Source organism: Scyliorhinus torazame, chromosome 3 (assembly GCF_047496885.1).
Source record: "Scyliorhinus torazame isolate Kashiwa2021f chromosome 3, sScyTor2.1, whole genome shotgun sequence".
In the NCBI taxonomy this organism is placed as follows: Eukaryota; Metazoa; Chordata; class Chondrichthyes; order Carcharhiniformes; family Scyliorhinidae; genus Scyliorhinus; species Scyliorhinus torazame.
This window is the reverse complement of record NC_092709.1, coordinates 13,905,379-13,929,707: the sequence shown is the minus strand read 5'-3', so window position 1 is coordinate 13,929,707 and position 24,329 is coordinate 13,905,379. Positions and strand designations below refer to the sequence as shown.

Below are 24,329 nucleotides of genomic sequence, written 5' to 3'. Positions count from 1 at the left end.
TTTCACACCTTCATTGCAGTTAAGTAAGCAGCTGGAAAAGAATGGATGAGGTTCGGTTGAATTAGGTGACAAATGTTTAGAGGTGTGAAATTCTGCTGACACCAGGTGAATATGGGAAGCTGGAGACAATGTGTCTACGAGAACACAAATTAGACCCAAATCATAGTCAAAATTATGAGCTGGGGACACAATTTGATAAAACTATAGAAATGACAGGAATCAAAAGTCACACCTTTGAAATCAAAGCATTTTTGAACATCACAAAGGAAACAATATAATTAGAGATCTATGATCTGAGGTCATGCTCAAAATGAATACTTAGTCGTGTTAGAAAAATTCAGATTAAAGGTACCTTTCACAATCCAAGTGAAATAAACGTTATTTTACAATAAAGTCATAAAAACTTAACTGCTAGAAGGGAGATATAAACCCTGAGAAAGGGGACGGTAGGCAGAGAAGGAACCAGAGAGGCCAAGAGAAGCTCAGAGGCCAGCAGAGGGCACAGTCAGCTCGGTCATGGGAAAGGGACAGAACAAAAATAGCTAATACATCTAAAGAAGATCAGAATTTAAAGAGGAGGCAGAGCCAGCTCTCCCAGCTCGGTACATGGGACAGATAGAGCATAGCCACCGAGCAGAACAGCGAATCCATCTGAGGAAGACCAAAAATTAAAGAATGATTGTCAAGGTGGACCTGAAGATCTATTCAACCAACCAGGAGAATCCAGAAGCAAGATCTTTTTACTTTTCTGTAAAGACAGTGATTGCATCTTTTAAAAGAAAAAATATAATAAAATAACTTGAGTTTTAACCTGAAACAGTGGTTAATACAAAGCCTACTTTACTTACTTAGCAATGCAGAACCCAGGATATCGATGCTACTAAGTGATAAGTAGGTAAAAGTCTTCTGTGAAGGTATGGGTTATACCGGGGGATAACTTGAAAACATAGTTTGACCTGAATAGCACCCACCTAAGCCTGCACAGGAGTCGGAGTGAGAATCCCTGTTCACCATTTAGAATGTCAGCCCTTTTTGGTATAGGGGGAATTCTAAGAATAGTGAGTTTTTAAACCAAGTATTTGCTCCTTGAACAAGCTCCACATCTCAATTGTACCTATGCCTGACAGTTGCTGTTTCCATCTTATGTTCTATCTTATGCGCCACCATTCTTGCTTATGCTCCACCATTCTTGCCTAATCGCACGGTAATTACCCTTCTACTAGTTATAAACCTTGCCCTGTCGTATGTTCCTATCCCTCTCCATTGCTATAGTGAAAGTCACCGAATTGTGGTCACTATCTCCAAAGTGCTCTCCCACAACCAAATCTAACACTTGGCCCGGTTCATTAAGAACAAAGAAAAGTACAGCACAGGAACAGGCCCTTCGGCCCTCCAAGCCCCTGCAGACCATGCTGCCCGACAAAACGACAATCTTCTACACTTCCTCGGTCTGTATCCCTCTGTCTGTATTACCCAGTACCAAATCCAATGTGGCCCCACCTCTTGTCGGTCTATCCACATATTGTGAGAGGAAACCCTCCTGTACACAGCCCCATCCAAACTATTCGAATTATAATTGTTCCAATCAATATTTGGAAAGTTAAAGTCACCCATGACAACTACCCTGTGACTACCGCACCTATCCAAAATCTGCATTGCAATCTTTTCCTCCACATCACTGTTACTGTTTTGGGGCCGATAGAAAACTCCTAACAAAGTGACCGCTCCTTTCCTATTTCTAACTTCAGCCCACACTACCTTAGTAGACAGATCCTCCTCAAACTGCCTTTCTGCAGCCATTATACTATCCTTGATTAACAATGTTACTCCTCCACCTCTTTTACCACCTTCCCTAAGCTTACTGAAACATCTAAACCCCAGGACCTCCCAACAACCATTCCTGCCCCTGTTCTATCCACGTCTCCGTAATGGCCACAACATCATAGTCCCAGGTACCAATCCATGCTTCAAGCTCACCAACCTTATTCCTGATGCTCCTCGCATTGAAGTAGACTCACTTCAAACCACCTTCATGCCTGCAGGTCCACTTTTGTGATCTTGGTACCTTCCTCAGTACTGCACCACCCTCAACTCCCTGAATTCCAGCAACGCTATCTCCTGGACTACAAATCAGTTACCCATCCCACTGCCAAATTAGTTTAACCCCCCCCCAAAACCCCCGAAGAGCTGTAGCAAATTTCCCTCCCAGGATGCCTGGAATGGTTGGAGCAGCGGTTGGAATTGCAGGATGCAACAATTCGAAAGGTGGAGAGGGTGATCTCGGACCACAGCAGTCTGATTGTCTCTAGAGGTTGAGGTAGCATTGTTGGCGGAGGCCCAAAAAGTCTTGAAGGCCAAAGTGGATGACCAGGGGAACCAATCCAGGCATCAGAACTTGAGAATTTTGCTACAAAAATTGGCAAGTCATGCTGCAGCTGTACAGAATCTTGTTAGGCCACATTTGGAAAATTGCATACATTTCTGGTCGCCACACTACCAGAAGGATGTAGATGCTTTGGAAAGGGTACAGAAGAGGTTCACCAGGATGTTACCTGGTCTGCAGGGTATTAGCGATTTGGATAAACTCTCTTTTTAACTGGAACAATGGAGTTTGAAAGGTGACCAGACGGAGGTTTACGAAATTGAGTGGCATGGACAGAGTGGAGAGACCCTTTCCCAGGGTGGAAAAGTCAATTACTATAAAACATAGGTTTACGGTGAAAAGGGAAAAGTTTGGAGGAGTTGTGCGAGATGAGTGCCTGGAATGCGCTGCCAGGGGAGGTGGTGGAAGCAAATACGATAAGTGGTGTTTAAGAGGCATCTTGATAAATACATTAATAGGATGGGAATGAAAGGATACAGACCCTGGAAGTCCAGCAAGTTTTAGTTTAGACAGGCATCATGATCGGCACAGGCTTGGAGGGCTGAAGGGCCTATTCCTGTGCTGTACAGTTCTTTGTAATAGTCGTGCTACTTGAGGCCATTGAAGGTACGAGGGCCAAGTACGTGGTGAAGATGTTCGGGAAATTGGTTGGGGAGGGGCCTTCACGAAAACCTCAGAGGTGGACCAGGCCCACCAGTCGCTTTGACAAAAGCAGAAATCCAGGGACCTGCTGCCGAGGGCAATAGTCCATCTACATAAATATCTGAATAAGGAGTGGATTTTACAGTGGGCAAAGACCACACGAGAGTACAGCTGAGAGGGACACTCCACTCAAATCTACTGGGATATCTGGACAGAACTGGGTTCAACAAGGCCAAGGGGGTGCTCTACAAGAGCAAGATGCGGTTTGGGATGGTCTACCCGACTCGATTGTGGGTCGCTTGAACACGGTGACCATTATTTTAATTCACCAGAGGAAGGGAATGACTGAGGAAGAATGGACTGAGAGAGATCTGATTGGGGTTTTGAGATGTTATGAAGTTTTTGAATTTTCACATGTTCATGTTTCTTGCCATTTTATGTGTCTTTGATATTCTGGGTTCTGTTGGTTCTTTCCGGGGGTAATATGGGATAATTTGTCTCCGAGAAAGCCGTGTGGGTTCACTTTTCCTGGTATGGGAAGGGGGTGCATGGGTTTTCACTGCTTCGGTTCTTGTCTCCCAAGTGTGCAGTCTTTAGGCTATCAGTTATGCTAGTTAATGGGATCAATGTGGGGCAGGGGCTGCAGCTGGCTTCATGGGGCGGGGTGTTGTTTTGTTTGTGGAATTAGGTAACAAGCCTAGGTTGGATGGGTTTTCTTTGTTTATTGTGGGGGGTGTTTTTTGGAATTAGGTGGGTTGGTTGACTGAAGGGGAGAGGTTGGGGAGTGGGTAGGAAGTGAAGGGGAGAGGGTGGGGAGTGTGTAGGAAGTGAAGGGGAGAGGGTGGGGAGTGGGTAGGAAGTGAAGGGGAGAGGGTGGGGAGTGGGTAGGAAGTGAAGGGGAGAGGGTGGGGAGTGGGTAGGAAGTGAAGGGGAGAGGGTGGGGAGTGGGTAGGAAGTGAAGGGGAGAGGGTGGGGAGTGTGTAGGAAGTGAAGGGGAGAGGGTGGGGAGTGTGTAGGAAGTGAAGGGGAGAGGGTGGGGAGTGGGTAGGAAGTTAAGGGGAGAGGGTGGGGAGTGGGTAGGAAGTGAAGGAGAGGGTGGGGAGTGGGTAGGAAGTGAAGGGGAGAGGGTGGGGAGTGTGTAGGAAGTGAAGGGGAGAGGGTGGGGAGAGGGTAGGAAGTGATGGGGAGAGGGTAGGAAGTGAAGGGGAGAGGGTGGGGAGTGTGTAGGAAGTGAAGGGGAGAGGGTGGGGAGTGGGTAGGAAGTGAAGGGGAGAGGGTGGGGAGTGGGTAGGAAGTGAAGGGGAGAGGGTGGGGAGTGGGTAGGAAGTGAAGGGGAGAGGGTGGGGAGTGGGTAGTGAAGGGGAGAGGGTGGGGAGTGGGTAGTGAAGGGGAGAGGGTGGGGAGTGGGTAGGAAGTGAAGGGGAGAGGGTGGGGAGTGGGTAGGAAGGGGAGAGGTTGGGGATTGGGTAGGAAGTGAAGGGGAGAGGGTGGGGAGTGGGTAGGAAGTGAAGGGGAGAGGGTGGGGAGTGGGTAGGAAGTGAAGGGGAGATGGTAGGGAGTGGGTAGGAAGTGAAGGGGAGAGGGTGGGGAGTGGGTAGGAAGTGAAGGGGTGAGGTTGGGGAGTGGGTAGGAAGTGAAGGGGAGAGAGTGGGGAGTGGGTAGGAAGTGAAGGGGAGTGGGTAGGAACCGGGGGTGGGGGCGGGTGGAGAGGGTAGACATGTTGGTGATGCAGGTTTCTTTGCTTATAGATTTGTGTGAGGGTGGAGACGGTGGCCATTTTGGGTGTGTCCAGAAGCGGGGTAGGTTTCTGCCCAGTTGCATTTACTCACGAGGGGATATTGATGATTCTAGTAGAGAGGGGGGGGGGCCTAGAGACTCTCCCACAGGATGGTAACGTGGAATGTTAGGGGGCTAAATGGGCTGGTTAAAGGATTCCGGGTGTCTGCTCATTTTGAAGAGTTTGAAAGCCGATGTAGTCTTCCTGCAGGAGACACGTTTGAGGGTTGGGGTTCAGACGAGGTTAAGGGGTGGGTGGGGCAGGTGTTCCACTCCAATTTTGATATGTGGTCGAGAGGGGTGATGATCATGTTGAACAAGAGGGTAGTTTTTACAGTAGCAAGTATTCCGACAGACCCTTGGGGGGGGGGGGGGGGGGAGGGGGGCTGCAGTATGTAATAATGAGTGGGATGTTGGGTGCACCAGTGGTTTTGCTCCAAATTGGGACGATGTAGACTTTATCGAGAAGGTATCGGTGGCCATTCCCGAGCTTGAATCGCATCAGTTGATTATGGGGGGAGATTTCAACAGTATATTGGATCAGAGGATGGACAGGTCGAGTCCCAAGTCTTTTGTAACTTTGGGGATGGCAAAAGAGCTGGCAGTGTTTATGGGACAGGTGCGGGAGGGAGAGAGAGCGTTCCTCCTCGCACGTGCACAGGGGCTACACCCGAATAGATGTTTTTGTGGTATGGAAACTGTTACTTCCAGGGGTGGTGGGGGCTGAGTAAGTAGCAATTGTAAAATCTGACCATGAACCATACTTTCTGGATGTGTGGCTGTAGATGGGCCAGGTCCAGCGCCCCCTGTGGAGGTTGTCGCTCCTTGCAGGCGAGGGTTTCTGTGCAAGAATAGCTTCGGCCATCGGAAGCTACGTAGGGTTTAATCAGAATGGGGAGATGTCACCTTCCACATTGTGGGAAGTGTTGAAGGCAGTGATGGGAGGGGAGGTAATTTCCTATCAGGCCCACAGGGGCAAGGTTGGTCGGGTGGAACAGCAGATGTTGGTTGACACAACTCTGGAGGTGGGCTGGCAGTATTCTGCAATCTCGACAACGGAGTTGTTGGCGGGAAGAAAGTTTACAAATGGAGTTTGAGTTCGTATTGATGGGGGAGGCGGTGAATCAACTTTGCTAGTTGCAAGGGGCATTTTATGAGCATGTGTTGAGGGCAGTGGTGTGCTGTCTCACCAGCTGAAGTGGCAGGCTGCTGCTCGGGAGATGGCCCGGATTGAGGGAGAGGGCTGGTTACTGCTCTGGGCAAGATTAGTGGAGCTTTTGGGGTTTTCTACCAGGGGCTGAATTAAGCAGAGTCCCTGGAGATGGAGTCGTTTTTGGACGGGCTGAACTCCAGGAGGTGGAGAGTGCGAAGGGCAAGAGTTGCAGCCGTCGTTGGTTTTGTGGAGGTTATGGAGTATATTAGTTCAGGGGCTGGTTTATCAAGGGGCTAACTTGCTGGCTTTGAAAGCAGACCAAGGCAGGCCAGCAGAACGGTTCAATTCCCGTACCAGCCTTCCCGAACAGGCGCCGGAATGTGGCGACTAGGGGCTTTTCACAGTAACTTCATTTTGAAGCCTACTTGTGACAATAAGCGATTTTCTTTTCATTTTCATTTCATTTCATTCTATTCATTCGTGGAAGGCACCAGGACCGGCGGAGTTATACAAGCAGTTTGCGGCCTCATTGGCGTCACAGTTATTGAGGCTGTTCAATGACTCTGTCGTGGGGGATGCTGCCAGCCACGTTGGCACAGTTGTTGATCTCCCTGATCCCGAAAAAGGACAAGGATCCCGTGGTGTGTGGGTCTTACAGGCCTATTTCACAATTGAATGCCGATGCATAGATATTGGCTAAGGTTCTGGCAAAGCGTCTGGAGGGGTGCTTGCCCGAGATGATTTCTGAGGATCAGACAGGATTTGACAAGGTTGGACAGTTTTCGGCCAATATCAGGCGACTGTTGAATGTGGCCCTGTCCCCCTCTAAGAGGAAGATGCCGTGGGTAATTATTCCTATGGATGCAGAGAAGGCTTTTGATCAGGTGGAATAGAAGTACATCCGAGGTCCAGGGACTATTTGGGTTTGGGCCGATATTTATTTGCTGTGCAAAATATTCTGTAATGCCCCTACAGCAAGTTTACGGATGAATCCGGTGTGGCTCAGGATATTTTCAGTTGTATAGGGGAACAAGGCAGGGATGGCCGCTGTCCTTATTTTTTGCACTGGTGATTTGAGGCTCTGGCCGTAACACTCATGTCGTCGTGTGGGTGGAGAGGTATGGGGGGTGAAAAGGTATGGGGGGGTGGGTGGGGGGGAGAACATAGGGTGTCCCTTTATGCAGACAATTTGTACGTTTTTGATCCTTTATCTAGTGTGGGAAGGAAAATTGAACTGTTGAGGTAGTTTGGGTCCTTCTCGGGAAACAATGTGTGCAAGAGCGTGATTTTCTCAATGAATTCCCTGTGGAGGGAGGCTGCTGTTCAAGCTGGCCATGACTAAGTTTAGATATTTAGGGATTCAGGTGGCTCATGACTGGTCTTTGTTGCTTGAATTGAACTTGGCCAGTCTGGTAGAGGGGGTGAATGGGGACTTGAAGAGGTGGGAAGCCCTCCTGTTAGCTTAGCGGGTAAAGTGCAGACAATTAAAATGAATATTCTTGAATACAAATAAGAACCTCAGCAGTGTCTCCCGATCTTTCTCCCTGAATCTTTTTTCGTTAGGGTGGACCAGTTAATCTTGACCTTTGTGTGGGTGGGTAAGACTCCCAGGAGTCAAAGAACTTTTCTGCAGAGGGGACAGCGATCAGGAGGGTTGACTCTACCGAATCTGATATTCTATTACTGGGTGGTGAACATAGTGAAAGTGCGAGGGTGTGAGGAGCTGGGGTCGGGATGGGGGCAGATGGAGGAGGCCTCCTGTGTAGGTTTATCTGCGGGCGTTGATCACAGTCCCTCTTCTGTTCTCTCTGGCCTCATTCGCAGCGAGCCCGGTGGTGATGGTGTCCCCAAGGATCCAGAATCAATTTCGGCAGCATTTTGGATTGGCGCCCATGTCGTTATTGTCGCCAATCTGCGGGAACCATCGTTTTGTGCCACCGGGGCTGGATGCCACCGGGGCTGGATGCCATGTATAGGATTTGGAGGAGATTTTGGAAGGGCACATTTTGGAAGGGCTAATGCAGGTAGGGAATATACAGTGAATGGTAGAACCCTCAGGAGTATTGAAAGTCAAAGAGATCTAGGAGTACAGGTCCACAGATCACTGAAAGGGGCTACACAGGTGGAGAAGGTAGTCAAGAAGGCATACGGCATGCTTGCCTTCATTGGCCGGGGCATTGAGTATAAGAATTGGCAAGTCATGTTGCAGCTGTATAGAACCTTAGTTAGGCCACACTTGGAGTATAGTGTTCAATTCTGGTCGCCACACTACCAGAAGGATGTGGAGGCTTTAGAGAGGGTGCAGAAGAGATTTACCAGAATGTTGCCTGGTATGGAGGGCATAAGCTATGAGGAGCGATTGAATAAACTCGGTTTGTTCTCACTGGAACGAAGGAGGTTGAGGGGCGACCTGATAGAGGTATACAAAATTATGAGGGGCATAGACAGAGTGGATAGTCAGAGGCTTTTCCCCAGGGTAGAGGGGTCAATTACTAGGGGGCATAGGTTTAAGGTGAGAGGGGCAAAGTTTAGAGTAGATGTACGAGGCAAGTTTTTTACGCAGAGGGTAGTGGGTGCCTGGAACTCACTACCGGAGGAGGTAGTGGAGGCAGGGACGATAGGGACATTTAAGGGGCATCTTGACAAATATATGAATAGGATGGGAATAGAAGGATACGGACCCAGGAAGTGTAGAAGATTGTAGTTTAGTCGGGCAGTATGGTCGGCACGGGCTTGGAGGGCCGAAGGGCCTGTTCCTGTGCTGTACATTTCTTTGTTCTTTGTCTTTTGTTCTTTGAGATCGAGAGGTTCAGCAGTTTGTGGAAGGTAGATTTGCGGGAATGGTGAAGTTGTTGGAGAAATTTGAATTCCCGAGAAGGAGTGCATTTGGGTATCTGCAGGTGCGGGACTTTGTTCGTAAGGAATTCTACATTCCCTCAGTTACCTACTATGTATGTGTATATATATTTTTTGTTTAGGGTGAATTCCACCTTTTCCTCTGCCAGGCTGAGCCTGATACATTTTAGCGTGGTCTTTAGGGTGTGCATGAGTGGGTTCTTCCCTAGAGCAGAGGATAGGTGTGAATGTTGTTTAAGGGGAACCATTCGCGTATGTTGTGGTCCTGCCCTAAGCTGGTTAAGTTCTGGGTCTCTTTTTGAGATTATGTCGGAGATCGTGGGGGTCAGGTTGGAGTCGTGTCCATTGGTGGTGATATTTGGGGTGTCGGACTTACCGGAGCTTCTTGAGGGAGGAAGGCTGATGTCTTGGCCTTTGCCTCTCTGATTGCCTGGCGACGAGTCCTGCTTGGATGGAGGTCGGCGGTGCCACTGAGGGCCTCTGCATGGTCAGTGGACTTGGCTATGTTTGAGGTTGGAAAAGTTTAAGTATGGCATTAGAGGGTTGGAGGAAACCCCTTCCTATCCAGGTGGAAGCTGTTCAACGCCTTCTTCCAGGATCTGTTTGTGGTTAGCAGCAGGGGGGGGGGGGGGGGGTTAAGGTTTTTCGGGATTATGTTTAATTTGTTTGTTCAAAAAAAATGACATTTTATGTTTGTGTTATGTATTTATATGGTTTTGTATGCAACATTTTGCCTTTTTCCGGAATAAAATTTTAAATATATTTTTTAAAAAGTTATGTGTAACGAGCACGGACCTTGCATTCGCCTCTGGTAGCATATATTCCATGCTGGCCTCAGCAAAATTCATACAGAAACAGGTGGCGGAAGTGGGTTACCTTTCAGCCTGTGCAGTTGTCCTCTGCCAAACTGCTTTGCGGATTGGATTTTGGGGAGGGAGAAGCTGGAAGGCCTGATTTGTGTTTCTGACTCTTGCCAAGTCTCTGGGTTCTCTCATACAGAAATCAGCCTTTCTTACTTTCTCACTCGATGTCTCACACATTCAGACTCTTCATGCACACATGTACATTCCATTTAGAGTTTGGATACCATTCCAGGAGGAATTGGTTGGGAGCCGTCAGCCGGGCTCCCTTCTTATTTTGGCGGGCCTACCCGACTGCCAACCACACTGGGGCCTGCCTTGCCTATCACCCAATTGGTTGACACTTGATTCTTCCTGCTTACAGCTCCTGCCTGAAGTGTTGGGTGCTCTGAGATACAGACGAACCAACACGGTTGCGATTGGTACAACGCAGTTTTATTCCTTTAAACTATTTATATAACAAACTTGGTACTCAGCACGTGGTGACTGTGTGAGTGTCTGGCTTTGAGGTTCTTGCCCTGTGCCGTCTCCTGATGGACTGCCCAGGAAGTGTTGTGTTTCTTGTTTTGTACTGTGTATGCTCTTGTCTGTGATTGGCTGTCGTGTTATGTGCTAATTGGTACGTTGCTCTGTCTATCATTATGTATGTGTGTATGTGCTGTGATGGTCACTTGAATATCATGACACTGCCCTGAGCCCTTGTTTGCTGTCCTTTCTCTCCCCTCCCACTTTTTCCCGTGGCCTCCCTGTTTGGTCCGCCATCTTGCCCTGTGCAGGAGGGCAAGAGCCCACGTGCTCTGAAAACAAAGGAACAGCCAATTAGCTTCACAATACTCACTGCTCATCCAATGAGAAACTGATCATCTCCTGAAGTTGTTGATAGGCTCGCCGCTGTGCAAACGGCGGGAAGAAGCAGCCTCCATGCACAGGCAGATATTTGCAGATCTTGCTCTTCACATTACAGGTAAGTTGAATGAAAGTTCGCAGGCGGATTACAGAGGCTTCAGGGGATGGGTTGTGGCCCCGCAGGCCAGGGGGGTGTTAGACAAGCCTGCTCTAAATTTTCTATATTCAACCAAGTTCTTATTGTACTATAAACCTGACATCCATCATTGGCAAACCGCCCCCCCCCCCCAACCCCCAATCTGCTTAGGCACTTCAGTGATTGTTGTGATGTGGCGATGCCGGCGTTGGACTGGGGTGAGCACAGTAAGAAGTCTTACAACACCAGGTTAAAGTCCAACAGGTTTGTTTCGATGTCACTAGCTTTCGGAGCACTGCTGAAGAGGTGGGTTCCAGAAACATATATATAGACAAAGTCAACGATGCAATACAATACTTTGAATGCGAGTCTTTGCAGGTAATTAAGTCTACAGGTCCAGACGGAGCAACTGGAGAGAGGGATAATCACAGGTTAAAGAGGTGATTGGTGACAGACCTTATCGCCATTATTCCCTATTTTTATGCTTGTCTGCAAAATTTGATGTGGTGTCTGTACTTGACTTTTTAATGAATTATAATTGACGGTAAAGAACAATTGCATGTTATCCTCAGTATTCAGGTCCTGCGGAAATTTAATGGACTTTTGGTGGTTTGGCCACAGCGGTTCCGGAAAATCCCAGCCTAAGCTTGGAATTGTGGTCAGTGCCGAAGTAAATGGACTCATTGCTGACTTCCAAGAAAGCTGTCACCAAAGATCCAGTGATCTGTGGATGGATTTCCCCGTTCTTAGCAGCCGTTTTAAATCTTGCACCAAGTTAAGGGGATCTCTGGGCATCCAGCAACAATGATACAGGCAAACAGACAAATCGCATTGCAGTATTAGCGCACAGCAAAAACTGGAAGTTTAAACTACTGAATCCCTTAATTTAATTTTTCAGGTGGTGAAATAGATGATTGGATTTAGGTGATACATCAACACTTCGGTGAATGTTTTGGTCACCATGGAAAAGTTGCTGAAAAAAAAAGAGATGCTGTTGAAGCTTTTTGCCTTAAACTCAGCAGGGCAGATGCAAGAACGCCAAATTTCAAAGGGAACAACCATTTACATTGCTTGGGAGAAGGGTTTTGATTGGTTGGCAAGCACACTCTAGTCGAGGTGTTGCCGTGGAGAATGCACCAGGGAACTGCTATCCCTCAAACCTTTGTTTAAATTCAAAAAAAGGCATGTCAACTCTGGTCAAGTCATTTCCATGAGGAATACAGTTGCACCCCGTGCTTTTATTTGATCTAAAAATGTGCAATGCCTGGACATATTTTTTTCTACGCAGAGGACCGGGCCCTGCATACAAATATGTTGCTTCTAAATGAGCCACATTGCAAGATCGACTGAAAATCTTAAATTGGTTGTTAGTGTAATTCTTAGCACATGCAGGAATGTAATTCGTAGCACATGCAGGATTGTTCAGAGAGTGCCGTCCAATCGGGAAATGCCTCAATCACAGTCAATTCAGCCATATCCATCAATCGTTGGCTAGCCACAGATGTGGCTGCAAGTTTTAGGAGAAAATACTTTAATGCATTTGGATAGTACAGGTAGATGTTCTTCACATGGATGAAGAATCAGGACCACTAAGTAGTTTTAGCGAGAAATATATTTATTAAAACATGAAAAAATTGGAATATAATACTCCTTTATTTCCCCCCCCCCCGCCTTAGCTTAACAAATATACAATTAACACAAATGACATTGGCACCTACAATACTCTCATTAACACAAAGTCCTTTTTAAAACAGAGATTTGCAGTGGTAATTAACATTCTTCTCTGAAGCCAGGTTAGTGACTATGAATATCACCTCTATGCACCCAAAAGATTGTCACATGAGTCTTCAAACCCCACTCCCAAAACTTTTAAAAATCTTCTCTTGTAATAAGACTTTCTATTATCCGGTTGCATTGTGAAATCCACTCCAGGTTTTAAACCAACCCCTTTCAGGATGTCTTTGTCTCGATCGCTTTTACGTACTCTAGGTCCAGACACCAATTTCCACACACATTTCAATTCACATTCCACGGGCTGTTGTAAAATCTCACAAACCTGAAAATCACTTCAGATCTTTCTGGCATTCTCCGTCCGTCTTTAAAGGTGCGAGAATACGGGACTGTTCAGTAACCTCAGACCACAATTTCCTCAAGTAGCTGTCCTTCAGATTTCTACATTTGGCTTTTCTTAACTATTACTTCATCGTATGATTTCTGGCAAAGGGAGAGACGTTCCCTCTCTAGCTGCCCATCACCACCTGCTTTCAGCAGTGCTCCAGGAGATGTCCCTCTCCGACTATGTATCTGCTGCTGGTCTGGCTTTTCAGTTTATAAAAAAAAAAGAAGCTACGGACATAGGAAAGCTTTTGTTTTGCCTTACAAGGGCTAGTTGTTAAGCACCACTGCATTCCTCTACTTGGCTTTTGATCTTTCACACCATCGCTCTCTATCACAATGGAAGCACAGTTGGAACGGAAACCAACCCCACACATACAAACACAATTGTCTAGCTTAAATCCAACCACAGGTCCCTTCCAGGCTAAGAAACATTAAATTAATCCCACCTAAAACTACCTTATTTCAAGTGTTACCCCCATAAACCTAAAAATCCCTTATCTTTGCTTTTCCAAATATCACGCCAGAATGGCCTAACTCTAATTTTAGTTCATGCCTCCTTGTTCAGAAGGTTAATTTCTCTCTCTACCTTATCAAATCCTATAATCGTTAAATATTTCCACTAGATCACCCTTTAATCTTTTCAACTGAAGGGAAAGCAAGCTTGGTCTATACAGTCTGTCAAGTTTGAACGAATAGCTTGCAAACGCGAAACTTGAAAAAAGTGAAATGTTTGAAATCTATTATTACAGAACCAACACTGATTAATAAATACAGTTTAAAGAATTATACTGTCGTTTAGAAAATAAAATTCCATTTTCTGAACTGCAATAAGCACTGTTAAGTGAAGGTCAATGCTGTAATGTTACAATGGAGTTTTTGGTCTCTGTTCTATCCAGGCTGCAATTTTAGGGAGAGCTTCCACGCGTTCTTTCAAAGCTAACAATGTGGGATGGTTGTGCAAGGTGTCAACATTTAGATTGGTGAGGGTGATGGAACAGACGGCCCAATGGAAGTCAGCCCAGGTAACCTATAAACAAAAATATCATTTTTAAAATGGCCACTTTGCAGAATTAGAGTTCAATATAATCAACAGTTGTCGCATAATGGCTACTATCTTGCTGTGTGTGGTCAGCTTAAACAGAACATTATCCTCACTGCCCATAGTTTATCCTTTAGGCATCCTATTTTAATGTTTAACTGATTTTCCCTCTGTAATGGATCAATGTTTCCTCCCCCATCTTCCAACGGAATAGGCTGCTATCCAGTCACTTTTGTGATCTTTCATACGGGAGGTGGTGGCTAGTGGTATTACCACTTGGACTAGTAAACCAGGGACCCAGAGTAATGCTCTGGGGCCCCAGGTTCAAATCTTACCACTACAGATGGTGAAATTTAATTCAATTAAAAAATTTTTTTTAAAAAAAAATCTTGAATTAAAACTCTAATGATGACTATGAAACCATTGTTGTAAAATCCCATCTGGTTCACTAATGTCCTTTCGGGAAGGAAATCTGTCATCCTTACCCGGTCTGGCCTACATGTGACTCCAGACCCACAGCAATGTGGCTGACTCTTGACTGCCCCCTCAAGGGCAATCAGGATGGGTAATAAATGCTGGCACAGCCTGCGACGCCCACGCCCCATGAGCAAATTTAAAAAAGATTTAGGCAAACATGAATTGCTGAATGAAAATGGGGTCCATCTAGTTTACCTTCGACGATCCTGGCGGTTGCAGAATGCCATGGAGCTGATGAGTAATCATAACAATCGATCTCTACCAATTAATCAGACAGGCATGAGGCAACAGAAATCCCAGTGATGGAGGGGTTTGGAGCCCACAGCTCCATCAAACATGCTACACCACGTGGTGTCTCAAGTTGCTCATAACCTGTATCCTGATATAAGATGCATGAATGGAGATATATACTTGTAGATTGTTATCTGGCAATGGGACATCACAGCTAAGCCAGGCCCGATTGGGTCGCAAGCCTTGGGTCACAAGCCTCTCCTGGCATACACACACATACCATTCGCTAACTCAATTTGGAGCAGGGTTTTATCCCTTACTGCCCCAGGAAATCAGAGGCCAGTTGTAGTGCCTTTACCAACTTGCGTACTGGGCAAGCATCCCAGCCAGGAATGGCCACTCGGTCTCTCTGGTTGATCTCTGCTGTGAATCTCCTGCAGGTGAGTTTTAATGGGCAGCACAGTGGTTAGCAACAGCCCTCGGGTCCCAGGTTCAATTCCCGGCTTGGGTCACTGTCTATGCGCAGTCTGCACGTTCTCCCTGTGCCTGAGTGGGTTTCCTCCAGTTGCTCGGGTTTCCTCCCACAAGTCCCAAAAGACGTGCTGATAGGTAATTTGGACATTCTGAATTCTCAGTGTACCCGAACAGACGCCGGAATGTGGCGACTAGGGGCTTTTCACAGTAACATCATTGCAGTGGTAATGTAACCTACTTGTGACAATAAAAAGATTATTAAATTAAACTTAAATAAATTATACTCACTGAATCACCAACAAACCACATTTGGTCTCCCAAGAGCTTGCTTAAACCATCAAGAAGTAAAGGGATATTATTGGCGAAAACATCTTCCATAATCTTTTGCTAAAAAGGAGAAAGTAGTTACATCTTCCAGATAAACCAGCTCACAGAGTCTTAAAAATTATACATTAGAAACAGTTTAATACACTTCCTCTATGAAATGAAAATTAAATGAAATGAAAATCGCTTATTGTCACAAGTAGGCTTCAAATTAAGTTACTGTGAAAAGCCGTACCAGCCTCCCCGAACAGGCGCCGGAATGTGGCGACTAGGGGCTTTTCACAGTAACTTCATTTGAAGCCTACTTGTGACAATAAGCACTTTTCATTTCATTTTCATTTTTTTTCAAGCCCCCTAGTCACCACATTCCGGCGCCTGTTCAGAGAGGCTGGTACGGGAATTGAACCGTGCTGCTGGCCTGCCTCGGTCTGCTTTAAAAGCCAGCGATACTACCAATGGAGGGTGGAGCTCTTTACAATGGAGAGCATATGGGGGTCAGAGGTTTAGCTCAGTATCTTAAAGGTTAAAAGCAATCTGCTTACAGATTGATCCAGCAGAGGGCAGTAGAGCGGAGCTGCTGATTGGCTGTTGCGGGGGAAACTTGCATACATCCATTGTGCTCACCCTAACTTGAAGGTGTACCTGAGCAAGAGACCCTAGCTGTTCAAGTGAAGACAAGCATCCAGCAGAGGGCAGTAGAGCGGAGCTGCTGATTGGCTGTTGCAGGGGAAATTTGCACACATCCGTTGTGCTCACCCTAACTTGAAGGTGGTTTGTGAAGGAGCTGTTGTCAAGTGACACTTAAACCCGAAACACTTCTTCAGTGTTTCCCTCCCTACCCCCTCCTCTGACCAAAAAAAACCAACCGCTGTAAAGATCAAGAGGAAGGCCCGAGGGCAGGTAGAAGTAGAAAGAAGTTGAACCGTGACGTCACAGCCTGCAGGTAAGTGTCTGGCTGGTGACTGGTAAGTAGTTTTTCTTTTATGTTCCCTCAGGTGTTATCGTGTGGGGCGCAGAGGTTGCTGAGTGAGTGCTTGCTAAGAAGGGGGTGAATAACAGGTAAGCTCTTTCTTTCTTTTTCTTTTTTTATCTAGAGGGGATAGCAGGGAAGGTAGTGCAATGTTCCTCCTGCAGAATGTTTGAGGTGAGGGACGCCGTCAGTGTCCCTGATTTCATCTGTGGGAAGTGCACCCATCTCCAGCTCCTCAGAAACCGATTTAGGGAACTGGAGCTGGATGAACTTCGGATCATTCAGGAAGCAGAGGTGGTCATAGATAGAAGCTTCAGGGATGTAGTTACTCCAAAGAATAAAGATAGATGGGTGACGGTGAGAGGGGCTGGGAGGAAGCAGTCAGTACAGGGATCCCCTGTGGTCGTTCCCCTTAGCAACAAATATACCGCTTTGGACACTGTTGGGGGGGGACTTACCAGGGGTAAGCCATGGGGTACATGTCTCTGGCACAGAGTTTGTCCCTGTTGCTCAGAAGTGAAGGGGGGAGAGGAGTAGAGCATTAGTCATTGGAGACTCCATAGTTAAGGGGATAGATGAGATTCTGTGGGAACGAGAGGCGGTTGGTGTGTTGCCTCCCAGGTGCCAGGGTGCGTGATGTCTCGGATTGTGTTTTTGGGATCCTTAAGGGGGAGGGGGAGCAGCCCCAAGTCGTGGTGCACATAGGTACCAACGACATAGGTAGGAAAGGGGATAGGGATGTAAGGCAGGAATTCAGGGAGCTAGGGTGGAAACTTCGATCTAGGACAAACAGAGTTATTATCTCTGGGTTGTTACCCATGCCACGTGATAGCGAGACGAGGCATAGGGAGAGAGAGAGGAGTTGAACACGTGGCTACAGGGATGGTGCAGGAGGGAGAGTTTCAGATTTCTGGATAATTGGGGCTCATTCTGGGGTCGGTGGGACCTCTACAAGCGGGATGGTCTACACCTGGGCCAGAGAGGTACCAATATCCTGGGGGGGAAATTTGCTAATGCTCTTCGGGAGGATTTAAACTAGTTCAGGAGGGGCTTCGGAACCTGAATTGGAGCTCCAGTATACAGGAGGTTGAGAGTAGTGAGGTCATGAGTAAGGTTTCAAAGTTGCAGGAGTGTACCGGCAGGCAGGAAGGTGGTTTAAAGTGTGTCTTCTTCAATGCCAGGAGCATCCGGAATAAGATGGGTGAACTTGCGGCATGGGTTGGTACCTGGGACTTCGATGTTGTGGCCATTTCGGAGACATGGATAGAGCAGGGACAGGAATGGTTGTTGCAGGTGCCGGGGTTTAGATACTTCAGTAAGCTCAGGGAAGGTGGTAAAGGGGGGGAGGGGTGGCATTGTTAGTCAAGGACAGTATTATGGTGGCAGAAAGGACGTTTGATGAGAACTCATCTTCTGAGGTAGTATGAATGGAGGTTAGAAACAGGAAAGGAGGTCACCCTGTTAGGGGTTTTCTATAGGCCTCCGAAAAGTTCCAGAGATGTAGAGGAAAGGATTGCAAAGATGATTCTGGATAGGAGCGAAAGCAACAGGGTAGTTGTTATGGGGGACTTTAACTTTCCAAATATTGACTGGAAACGCTATAGTTCGAGTACTTTAGATGGGTACGTTTTTGTCCAATGTGTGCAGGAGGGTTTCCTAACACAGTATGTAGATAGGCCAACGAGAGGCGAGGCCATACTGGAGTTGGTACTGCGTACTGAACCAGGACAGGTGTTAGATTTGGAGGGAGTTGAGCACTTTGGTGATAGTGACCACAATTCGATTACATTTACTTTAGTGATGGAAAGAGATAGGTATATACCGCAGGGCAAGAGTTATATCTGGGGGAAAGGCAATTATGATGCGATGAGGCAAGACTTAGGATGCATAGGATGGAGAGGAAAACTGCAGGGGATGGGCACAATGGAAATGTGGAGCTTGTTCAAAGAACAGCTACTGCGTGTCCTTGATAAGTATGTACCTGTCAGGCAGGGAGAAAGTGGTCGAGCAAGGGAACAGTGGTTTACTAAGGCAGTCGAAACACTTGTCAAGAGGAAGAAGGAGGCTTATGTAAAGATGAGACATGAAGGTTCAGTTAGGGCGCTCGAGAGTTACAAGTTAGCTAGGAAGGATCTAAAGAGAGAGCCAAGAAGAGCCAGTAGGGCACATGAGAAGTCTTTGGCAGGTAGGATCAAGGATAACCCTAAAGCTTTCTATAGATATGTCAGGAATAAATGAATGAATAGGGTAAGAGTAGGGCCAGTCAAGGACAGTAGTGGGAAGTTGTGCTTGGAGTCCAAGGAGATAGGAGAGGTGCTAAATGAATATTTTTTGTCAGTATTCACACAGGAAAAAGACAATGTTGTCGAGGAGAATACTGAGATTCAGGCTACTAGACTAGAAGGGCTTGAGGTTCATAAGGAGGAGGTGTTAGCAATTCTGGAAAGTGTGAAAATAGATAAGTCCCCTGGGCCGGATGGGATTTATCCTAGGATTCTCTGGGAAGCTAGGGAGGAGATTTCTGAGCCTTTGGCTTTAATCTTTAAGTCATCTTTGTCTACAGGAATAGTGCCAGAAGACAGGAGGATAGCAAACGTTGTCCCCTTGTTCAAGAAGGGGAGTAGAGACAACCCCGGTAACCATAGACCAGTGAGCCTTACTTCTGTTGTGGGCAAAATCTTGGAAAGGTTTATAAAGATAGGATGTATAATCATCTAGAAAGGAATAATTTGATTAGAAATAGTCAACACGGTTTTGTGAAGGGTAGGTCGTGCCTCACCAACCTTATTGAGTTCTTTGAGAAGGTGACCAAACAGGTAGATGAGGGTAAAGCAGTTGACGTGGTGTATATGGATTTCAGTAAAGCATTTGATAAGGTTCCCTACGGTAGGCTACTGCAGAAAATACCGAGGCATGGGATTCAATTTGGATCAGAAATTGGCTAGCTGGAAGAAGACCAAGGGTGGTGGTTGATAGGAAATGTTCAGACTGGAGTCCAGTTACTAGTAGTGTACCACAAGGATCTGTTTTGGAGCCACTGCTGTTTGTCATTTTTATAAATGACCTGGAGGAGGGCATAGAAGGATGGGTGAATAAATTTGCAGATGACACTAAAGTCGGTGGGGTTGTGGACAGTGCGGAAGGATGTTACAAGTTACAGAGGGACATAGATAAGTTGCAGCATTGGGCTGAGAGGTGGCAAATGGAGTTTAATGCAGAAAAGTGTGAGGTGATTCATTTTGGAAGGAATAACAGGAAGACCGAGTACTGGGCTAATGGTAAGATTCTTGGCAGTGTGGATGAGCAGAGAGATCTTGGTGTCCATGTACATAGACCCCTGAAAGTTGCCACCCAGGTTGAGAGGGTTGTTAAGAAGGCGTACGGTGTGTTAGCTTTTATTGGTCGAGGGATTGAGTTTCGGAGCCATGAGGTCATGATGCAGCTGTACAAAACTCTGGTGCGGCCGCATTTGGAGTATTGCGTGCAATTCTGGTCGCCGCATTATAGGAAGGACGTGGAAGCATTGGAAAGGGTGCAGAGAAGATTTACCAGAATGTTGCCTCGTATGGAGGGAAGATCTTATGAGGAAAGGCTGAGGGACTTGAGGCTGTTTTCGTTAGAGAGAAGAAGGTTAACAGGTGACTTAATTGAGGCATACAAGATGATCAGAGGATTGGATAGGGTGGACAGTGAGAGCCTTTTTCCTCGGATGGTGATATCTAACATGAGGGGACATAGCTTTAAATTGAGGGGAGATAGATATGACAGATGTCAGAGGTAGGTTCTTTACTCAGAGAGTAGGAAGGGCGTGAAATGCCCTGTCTGCAACAGTAGTGGACTCGCCAACACTAAGGGCATTCAAATGGTCATTGGATAGACATATGGACAATAAGGGAATAGTGTAGATGGGCTTTGGAGTAATTTCACAGGTCGGCGCAACATCGAGGGCCGAAGGGCCTGTACTGCGCTGTAATGTTCTATGTTCTACATAGATGCATGCAAATTAGGAACAGGAATTGGCTATTTGGCCCTTGAAGCCAGCTCTGCCATTCGATAAGATCAAGGCTGATCAGATTATGACCTCAACTCCATATTGTGGCTACCCCTTATAATCTTTAACTCACTTATTAGTCAAGAATTTATGTACTACTATCTTAAAAATAGTCATTTGATCCTGCCTGGGGAAGTGTTCCAAAGCTTCACGGCCCTCGAAAAAAAAGTTCTGCGCGAGAAATAACACCTCTTACTTTTAAACTGTGTCCCCTAGTTCTAGTTTCTCCCACAAGGGGAGACCATCCTCTCAGCATCCACCCTGTCAAGCCCATTCAGGATCTTATGTTTCAATAAGATCACCTCTCAATCTTCTAAACTCTAGCCTATCAAACGTTTCTTCATGAGAATACCCTCCCCATCCTACGTCATAGTTGAGTGAACCTTGGAGTTCCTATTGGATTTATATCCTTTCTTAAATCAGGAGAAACATTTTATCTGGTCATCACCACATAATGAACATCGTCCAGAGCCCCTGGGGAAACCCCAGTCTCTTCTTTGAAATAATGCAATGGAATCCTCCACATCCCCTTGAGAAGAGGGTCAGGGCCTACGTTTTAGTATCTCTTCTGAATGATGGCGCCTCTAATACTTGCATTGGAGACTTCAGGGAAGATTCACTAGGCTTATCCCTGAGATTAGGGGGTTTGCCTTGAGGGAAGGTTGGGCCTATACTCTTTGGGGGTTTAGAAGAAGTAGAGGTGATCTAACACACAATTCTGAGGGGGGCTCGACAGGTTAGATGCTGAGAGGATGTTTCCCCTTGTGAGCCAAATTAAGAACTGGGGCACAGTTTCAAAATAAGGAAAGATGAAGTTATTTTAAGACTGAGAGGAGGAGGAATTTCGTCCCTCAGACGTACATTAGTGTTGGACTTCTCGAACGAGCAGTGGAGGCTGTGTAATTCAATGTATTCAAGGCTGAGTTACACAAATCTTTGATTGATAAGGGAGTCAAACGTTTTGGTGTGGGGGGGGGGGGGGGGCGGGGGGGCGCAGAAAAGTGGAGTTAAGGCCATAATCAATAGTCATGATCTTATTGAATGGCAGAGCATTCCTTATTCCTATTCCTTGTGTTCTTATGCAGCACTCCCTCCCTCTGTACCACACTGGAAGTGTCGACGTAGATGACGCTCAAGTCTCTGGGTTGAGGCTTGGGACCCCCATTTAGAAGCGAGAGTGTTACCCAGTGAGCAACATCGGCATCAGAAAAGCACATTTTATCTCAACTACAAGCACTTCTCCACCTTATAAACATTTGAAATTCAATCGTACTTTCACAACTTGGTTCTTCTCGGTCCAGGGGAACATATTCATGAAATCATTTATTGTGTCTACAATGGCATCCACCCGAGCTTGTTCAAGGTTGCTTTTTCCCGCTAAGCCTAAAGAAACAATTTTTAAAAAATGAATGGAAAATATGTCATTGTCGGACTGGAAAATAGATCCCACTGAACTCCGATCATGATTGTATTGGCACGGAAATATTAAAAATGAAATTAACTGCATTGACCAATGGTACCTGTTTCTCTGGCCAAATATCTTGCAATAGCCGAGCTCTGGTTGATGATGATATTATCCACATTCAGAACTGGAATTTGTTTGAAAATCAGAGCTGAAGAGAGAATCACACAGAGTCCAAGTTAGTGAGTGTGAAATCCAATCCCGCCAGATGTAATCATAGTATTGCACTTTTAGGTTTCCTTCGTTACAATGCTTCAAAAAGTGCTTCCTCGATTGTAAAGTGCTTTTGGGCCTCCTGAGGTTTTGAAAGGTGCTACATAACTAAATGAGTTTGGCAGGGGGAGGGTATTAGTTGTTCACATCATGCTACAGTAAAGCAAGTAAGTCAGAGTTCAGCTATGTTGAAAGGCAAGAGAATAAGACAAGGCTGGATGGATGGTCTTTACTTTAATGCCAGGAGGGTAATAGGTAAAACTGATGAGTTAAGGGTGTGGATTGGCACATGAAATTGTGACATTGTTGCCATCACAGGAACATGGTTGAGGAAGGGCACCTTAACATTCCGAGGTATAGGATTTTTAGGCAAGAGAGTGGAGGGTGTGAAAAGGGAGGTGGTGTTGCACTATTAATTAAGGAATGAGGGGGCGATTCAATGGCCTTGTTGTGCTCGAGTGAGTGTACGACGAGGCTGCTGAATTGCAGGAGGGGCCAAAATCGAGAACTGCGTCAGGCGCCAAACAGTTTGCGATGCAACCGGCCCATTCCCGTAGGCAAAATCGGGATCCCGCCATAACGTGGCAAGAAACTAATAATCACCACTTAAGCCCTATTTCCATATACTTAACGGGAGCCACCCCATATCCAAGGGGCTCCCGTGATCCAGCGGCCTGATGCAGTGGTCACGCTGGTGCCGATTAGTACTTTACAAAAACGTGAAACTGGCGGAAGGACTGCTGAGGACCACCATCTTCACTCACAGGCAATGGGCCCGGGTGCACTGGGCTTGCTGCCCCTGTGCTTGGGGGCTACTCACGGCTGGGGTGGTCCCCCATGGGGGTGGGAGTATCGGAACTGGTGGGGCAGGACAAACGCCATGCCAACCCCTGGATAATGTGCCCATTCCGGGGGCAATCCTAGTCCCTAGTCTGTCTGCCTCACTGACCACCCGTAACCTCCACTGACTGGCCGTGCGGCTGAAGGCTATTGCGAGGAGGGAATTGGCAATCACAGTTAAGTGAGCGCATCACACATCCGAAGTGGATTCCCGTGGGTGGGCAGGCACGTGGCATGTGGGGGTTGTTGCCTAGCATCCCAATCAGACCGTGAAACTTGGACACTGTGCCTGAACACTGTGGGAGGCAACATCCCGGGCGGAGAAGCCAACGTCTGAATACCCAAGGGATGGGCCCCAGCCCCGGGGACATGTCTACGGCCGGAGGAACTCCTTACAGATATTTAACGGCAAGGACGATAGATTGGACCCCGCGGATCTTGCCCTTGTTGTGCTGCTGGCAGGCCGGGCGGCCAGACAGCGTAGCCAGAGATGGCGGCCCATGTGCAGGGCCCCGCCCCACACCCCGAGGACCCAGCTGCCCAGCAGGCCAGGGCCAGATCCAGAGGGAGAAGGCCCGCTTCGGCCCAGGGTATGCAAGCGTTGCTGGGCTTTCGAGCAGATGACGGACAGCGCGCCCCGCAGGTGGATCTGCATCAACAAGGAGACGGTGCAGCGCATGGAGGAGGAAGAGAACACCCACTGGCCGTGGCCGTCAACGTCACTGCAACCCTGAACATTTATGCCTCGGGATCATTCCAGGGCTCAAGCGGGGGCTGGTGTGGATCTCTCACAATACAGCCCACAGGTGCCTCTGAGCGGTCACGGATGCCCTGTTTGCCCGGGCAGATAATCATATAAACCTTTGACACAGACTAAGCTCAACAAGATGGACAGCAGGATTCTCCGACATCGCTATGATGCCCCAGGTGCAGGGGCCGACAGACTGCACGCATGTCCCCCTGTACTCACCAGGCCACCTGGAGTGCCCTACGTTAACAGCAAGGGGTTCCACTCCCTGAATATCTAGCTTGTGTGCAACCACCACATGAAGATCATGCACGTGTCTGCACGCTTTCCAGGGAGTGTGCACGACACCTACATCCTGGAGCAATCAGACATCCCTGGCCTGAGGACACCCCAGGATGGAAGACTGGCTATTGGGGGATAAGGGGTATCAGCTTAGGACCTGGCTAATGACGCCAATATGGCGGATAGCAATGTGGAGGCCCGATACAATGAGACCCATTAAGCGGTGCATCAAGACTGCTCAAAATGTGGTTCCAGTGCCTCGAGCGCTCCGGTGGTATCCTGCAGTGTAGCCCCCGGAGGGTCGCCCACTTTCTGGTGTTCTGCTGTGTCACCACAGGGTGGCGTGCTGGAGGATGAGGAACGTCCGAGGAGGAGCCGGACCAGCAGGGGCTGGAGGACTATGCTGGGAAGGAACTGGAGGATCGGGCAGAGGCTGCAGGACAGGCAA

The 24,329-nt window shown here is 47.2% G+C and overlaps 1 protein-coding gene across 4 annotated transcripts in view; it reads right to left on the bottom strand.

The window, feature by feature from the left end:
* Positions 1-12,246: 12,246 nt before the first annotated feature.
* LOC140408304 (hematopoietic prostaglandin D synthase-like) overlaps positions 12,247-24,329 on the bottom strand; it is a 56,716-nt gene continuing 44,633 nt past the window's right edge. For all 4 annotated transcript variants that reach the window (XM_072495319.1, XM_072495318.1, XM_072495320.1 and 1 more), the window contains 4 exons: positions 21,857-21,949; positions 21,610-21,719; positions 15,280-15,378; positions 12,247-13,797 (listed from right to left, as the gene is read on the bottom strand). In XM_072495319.1, the coding sequence (XP_072351420.1) occupies positions 13,633-13,797; positions 15,280-15,378; positions 21,610-21,719; positions 21,857-21,949 (467 nt within the window). In that variant the 3' untranslated portion in view covers positions 12,247-13,632. The remainder of the gene's footprint in view (positions 13,798-15,279; positions 15,379-21,609; positions 21,720-21,856; positions 21,950-24,329) is intronic.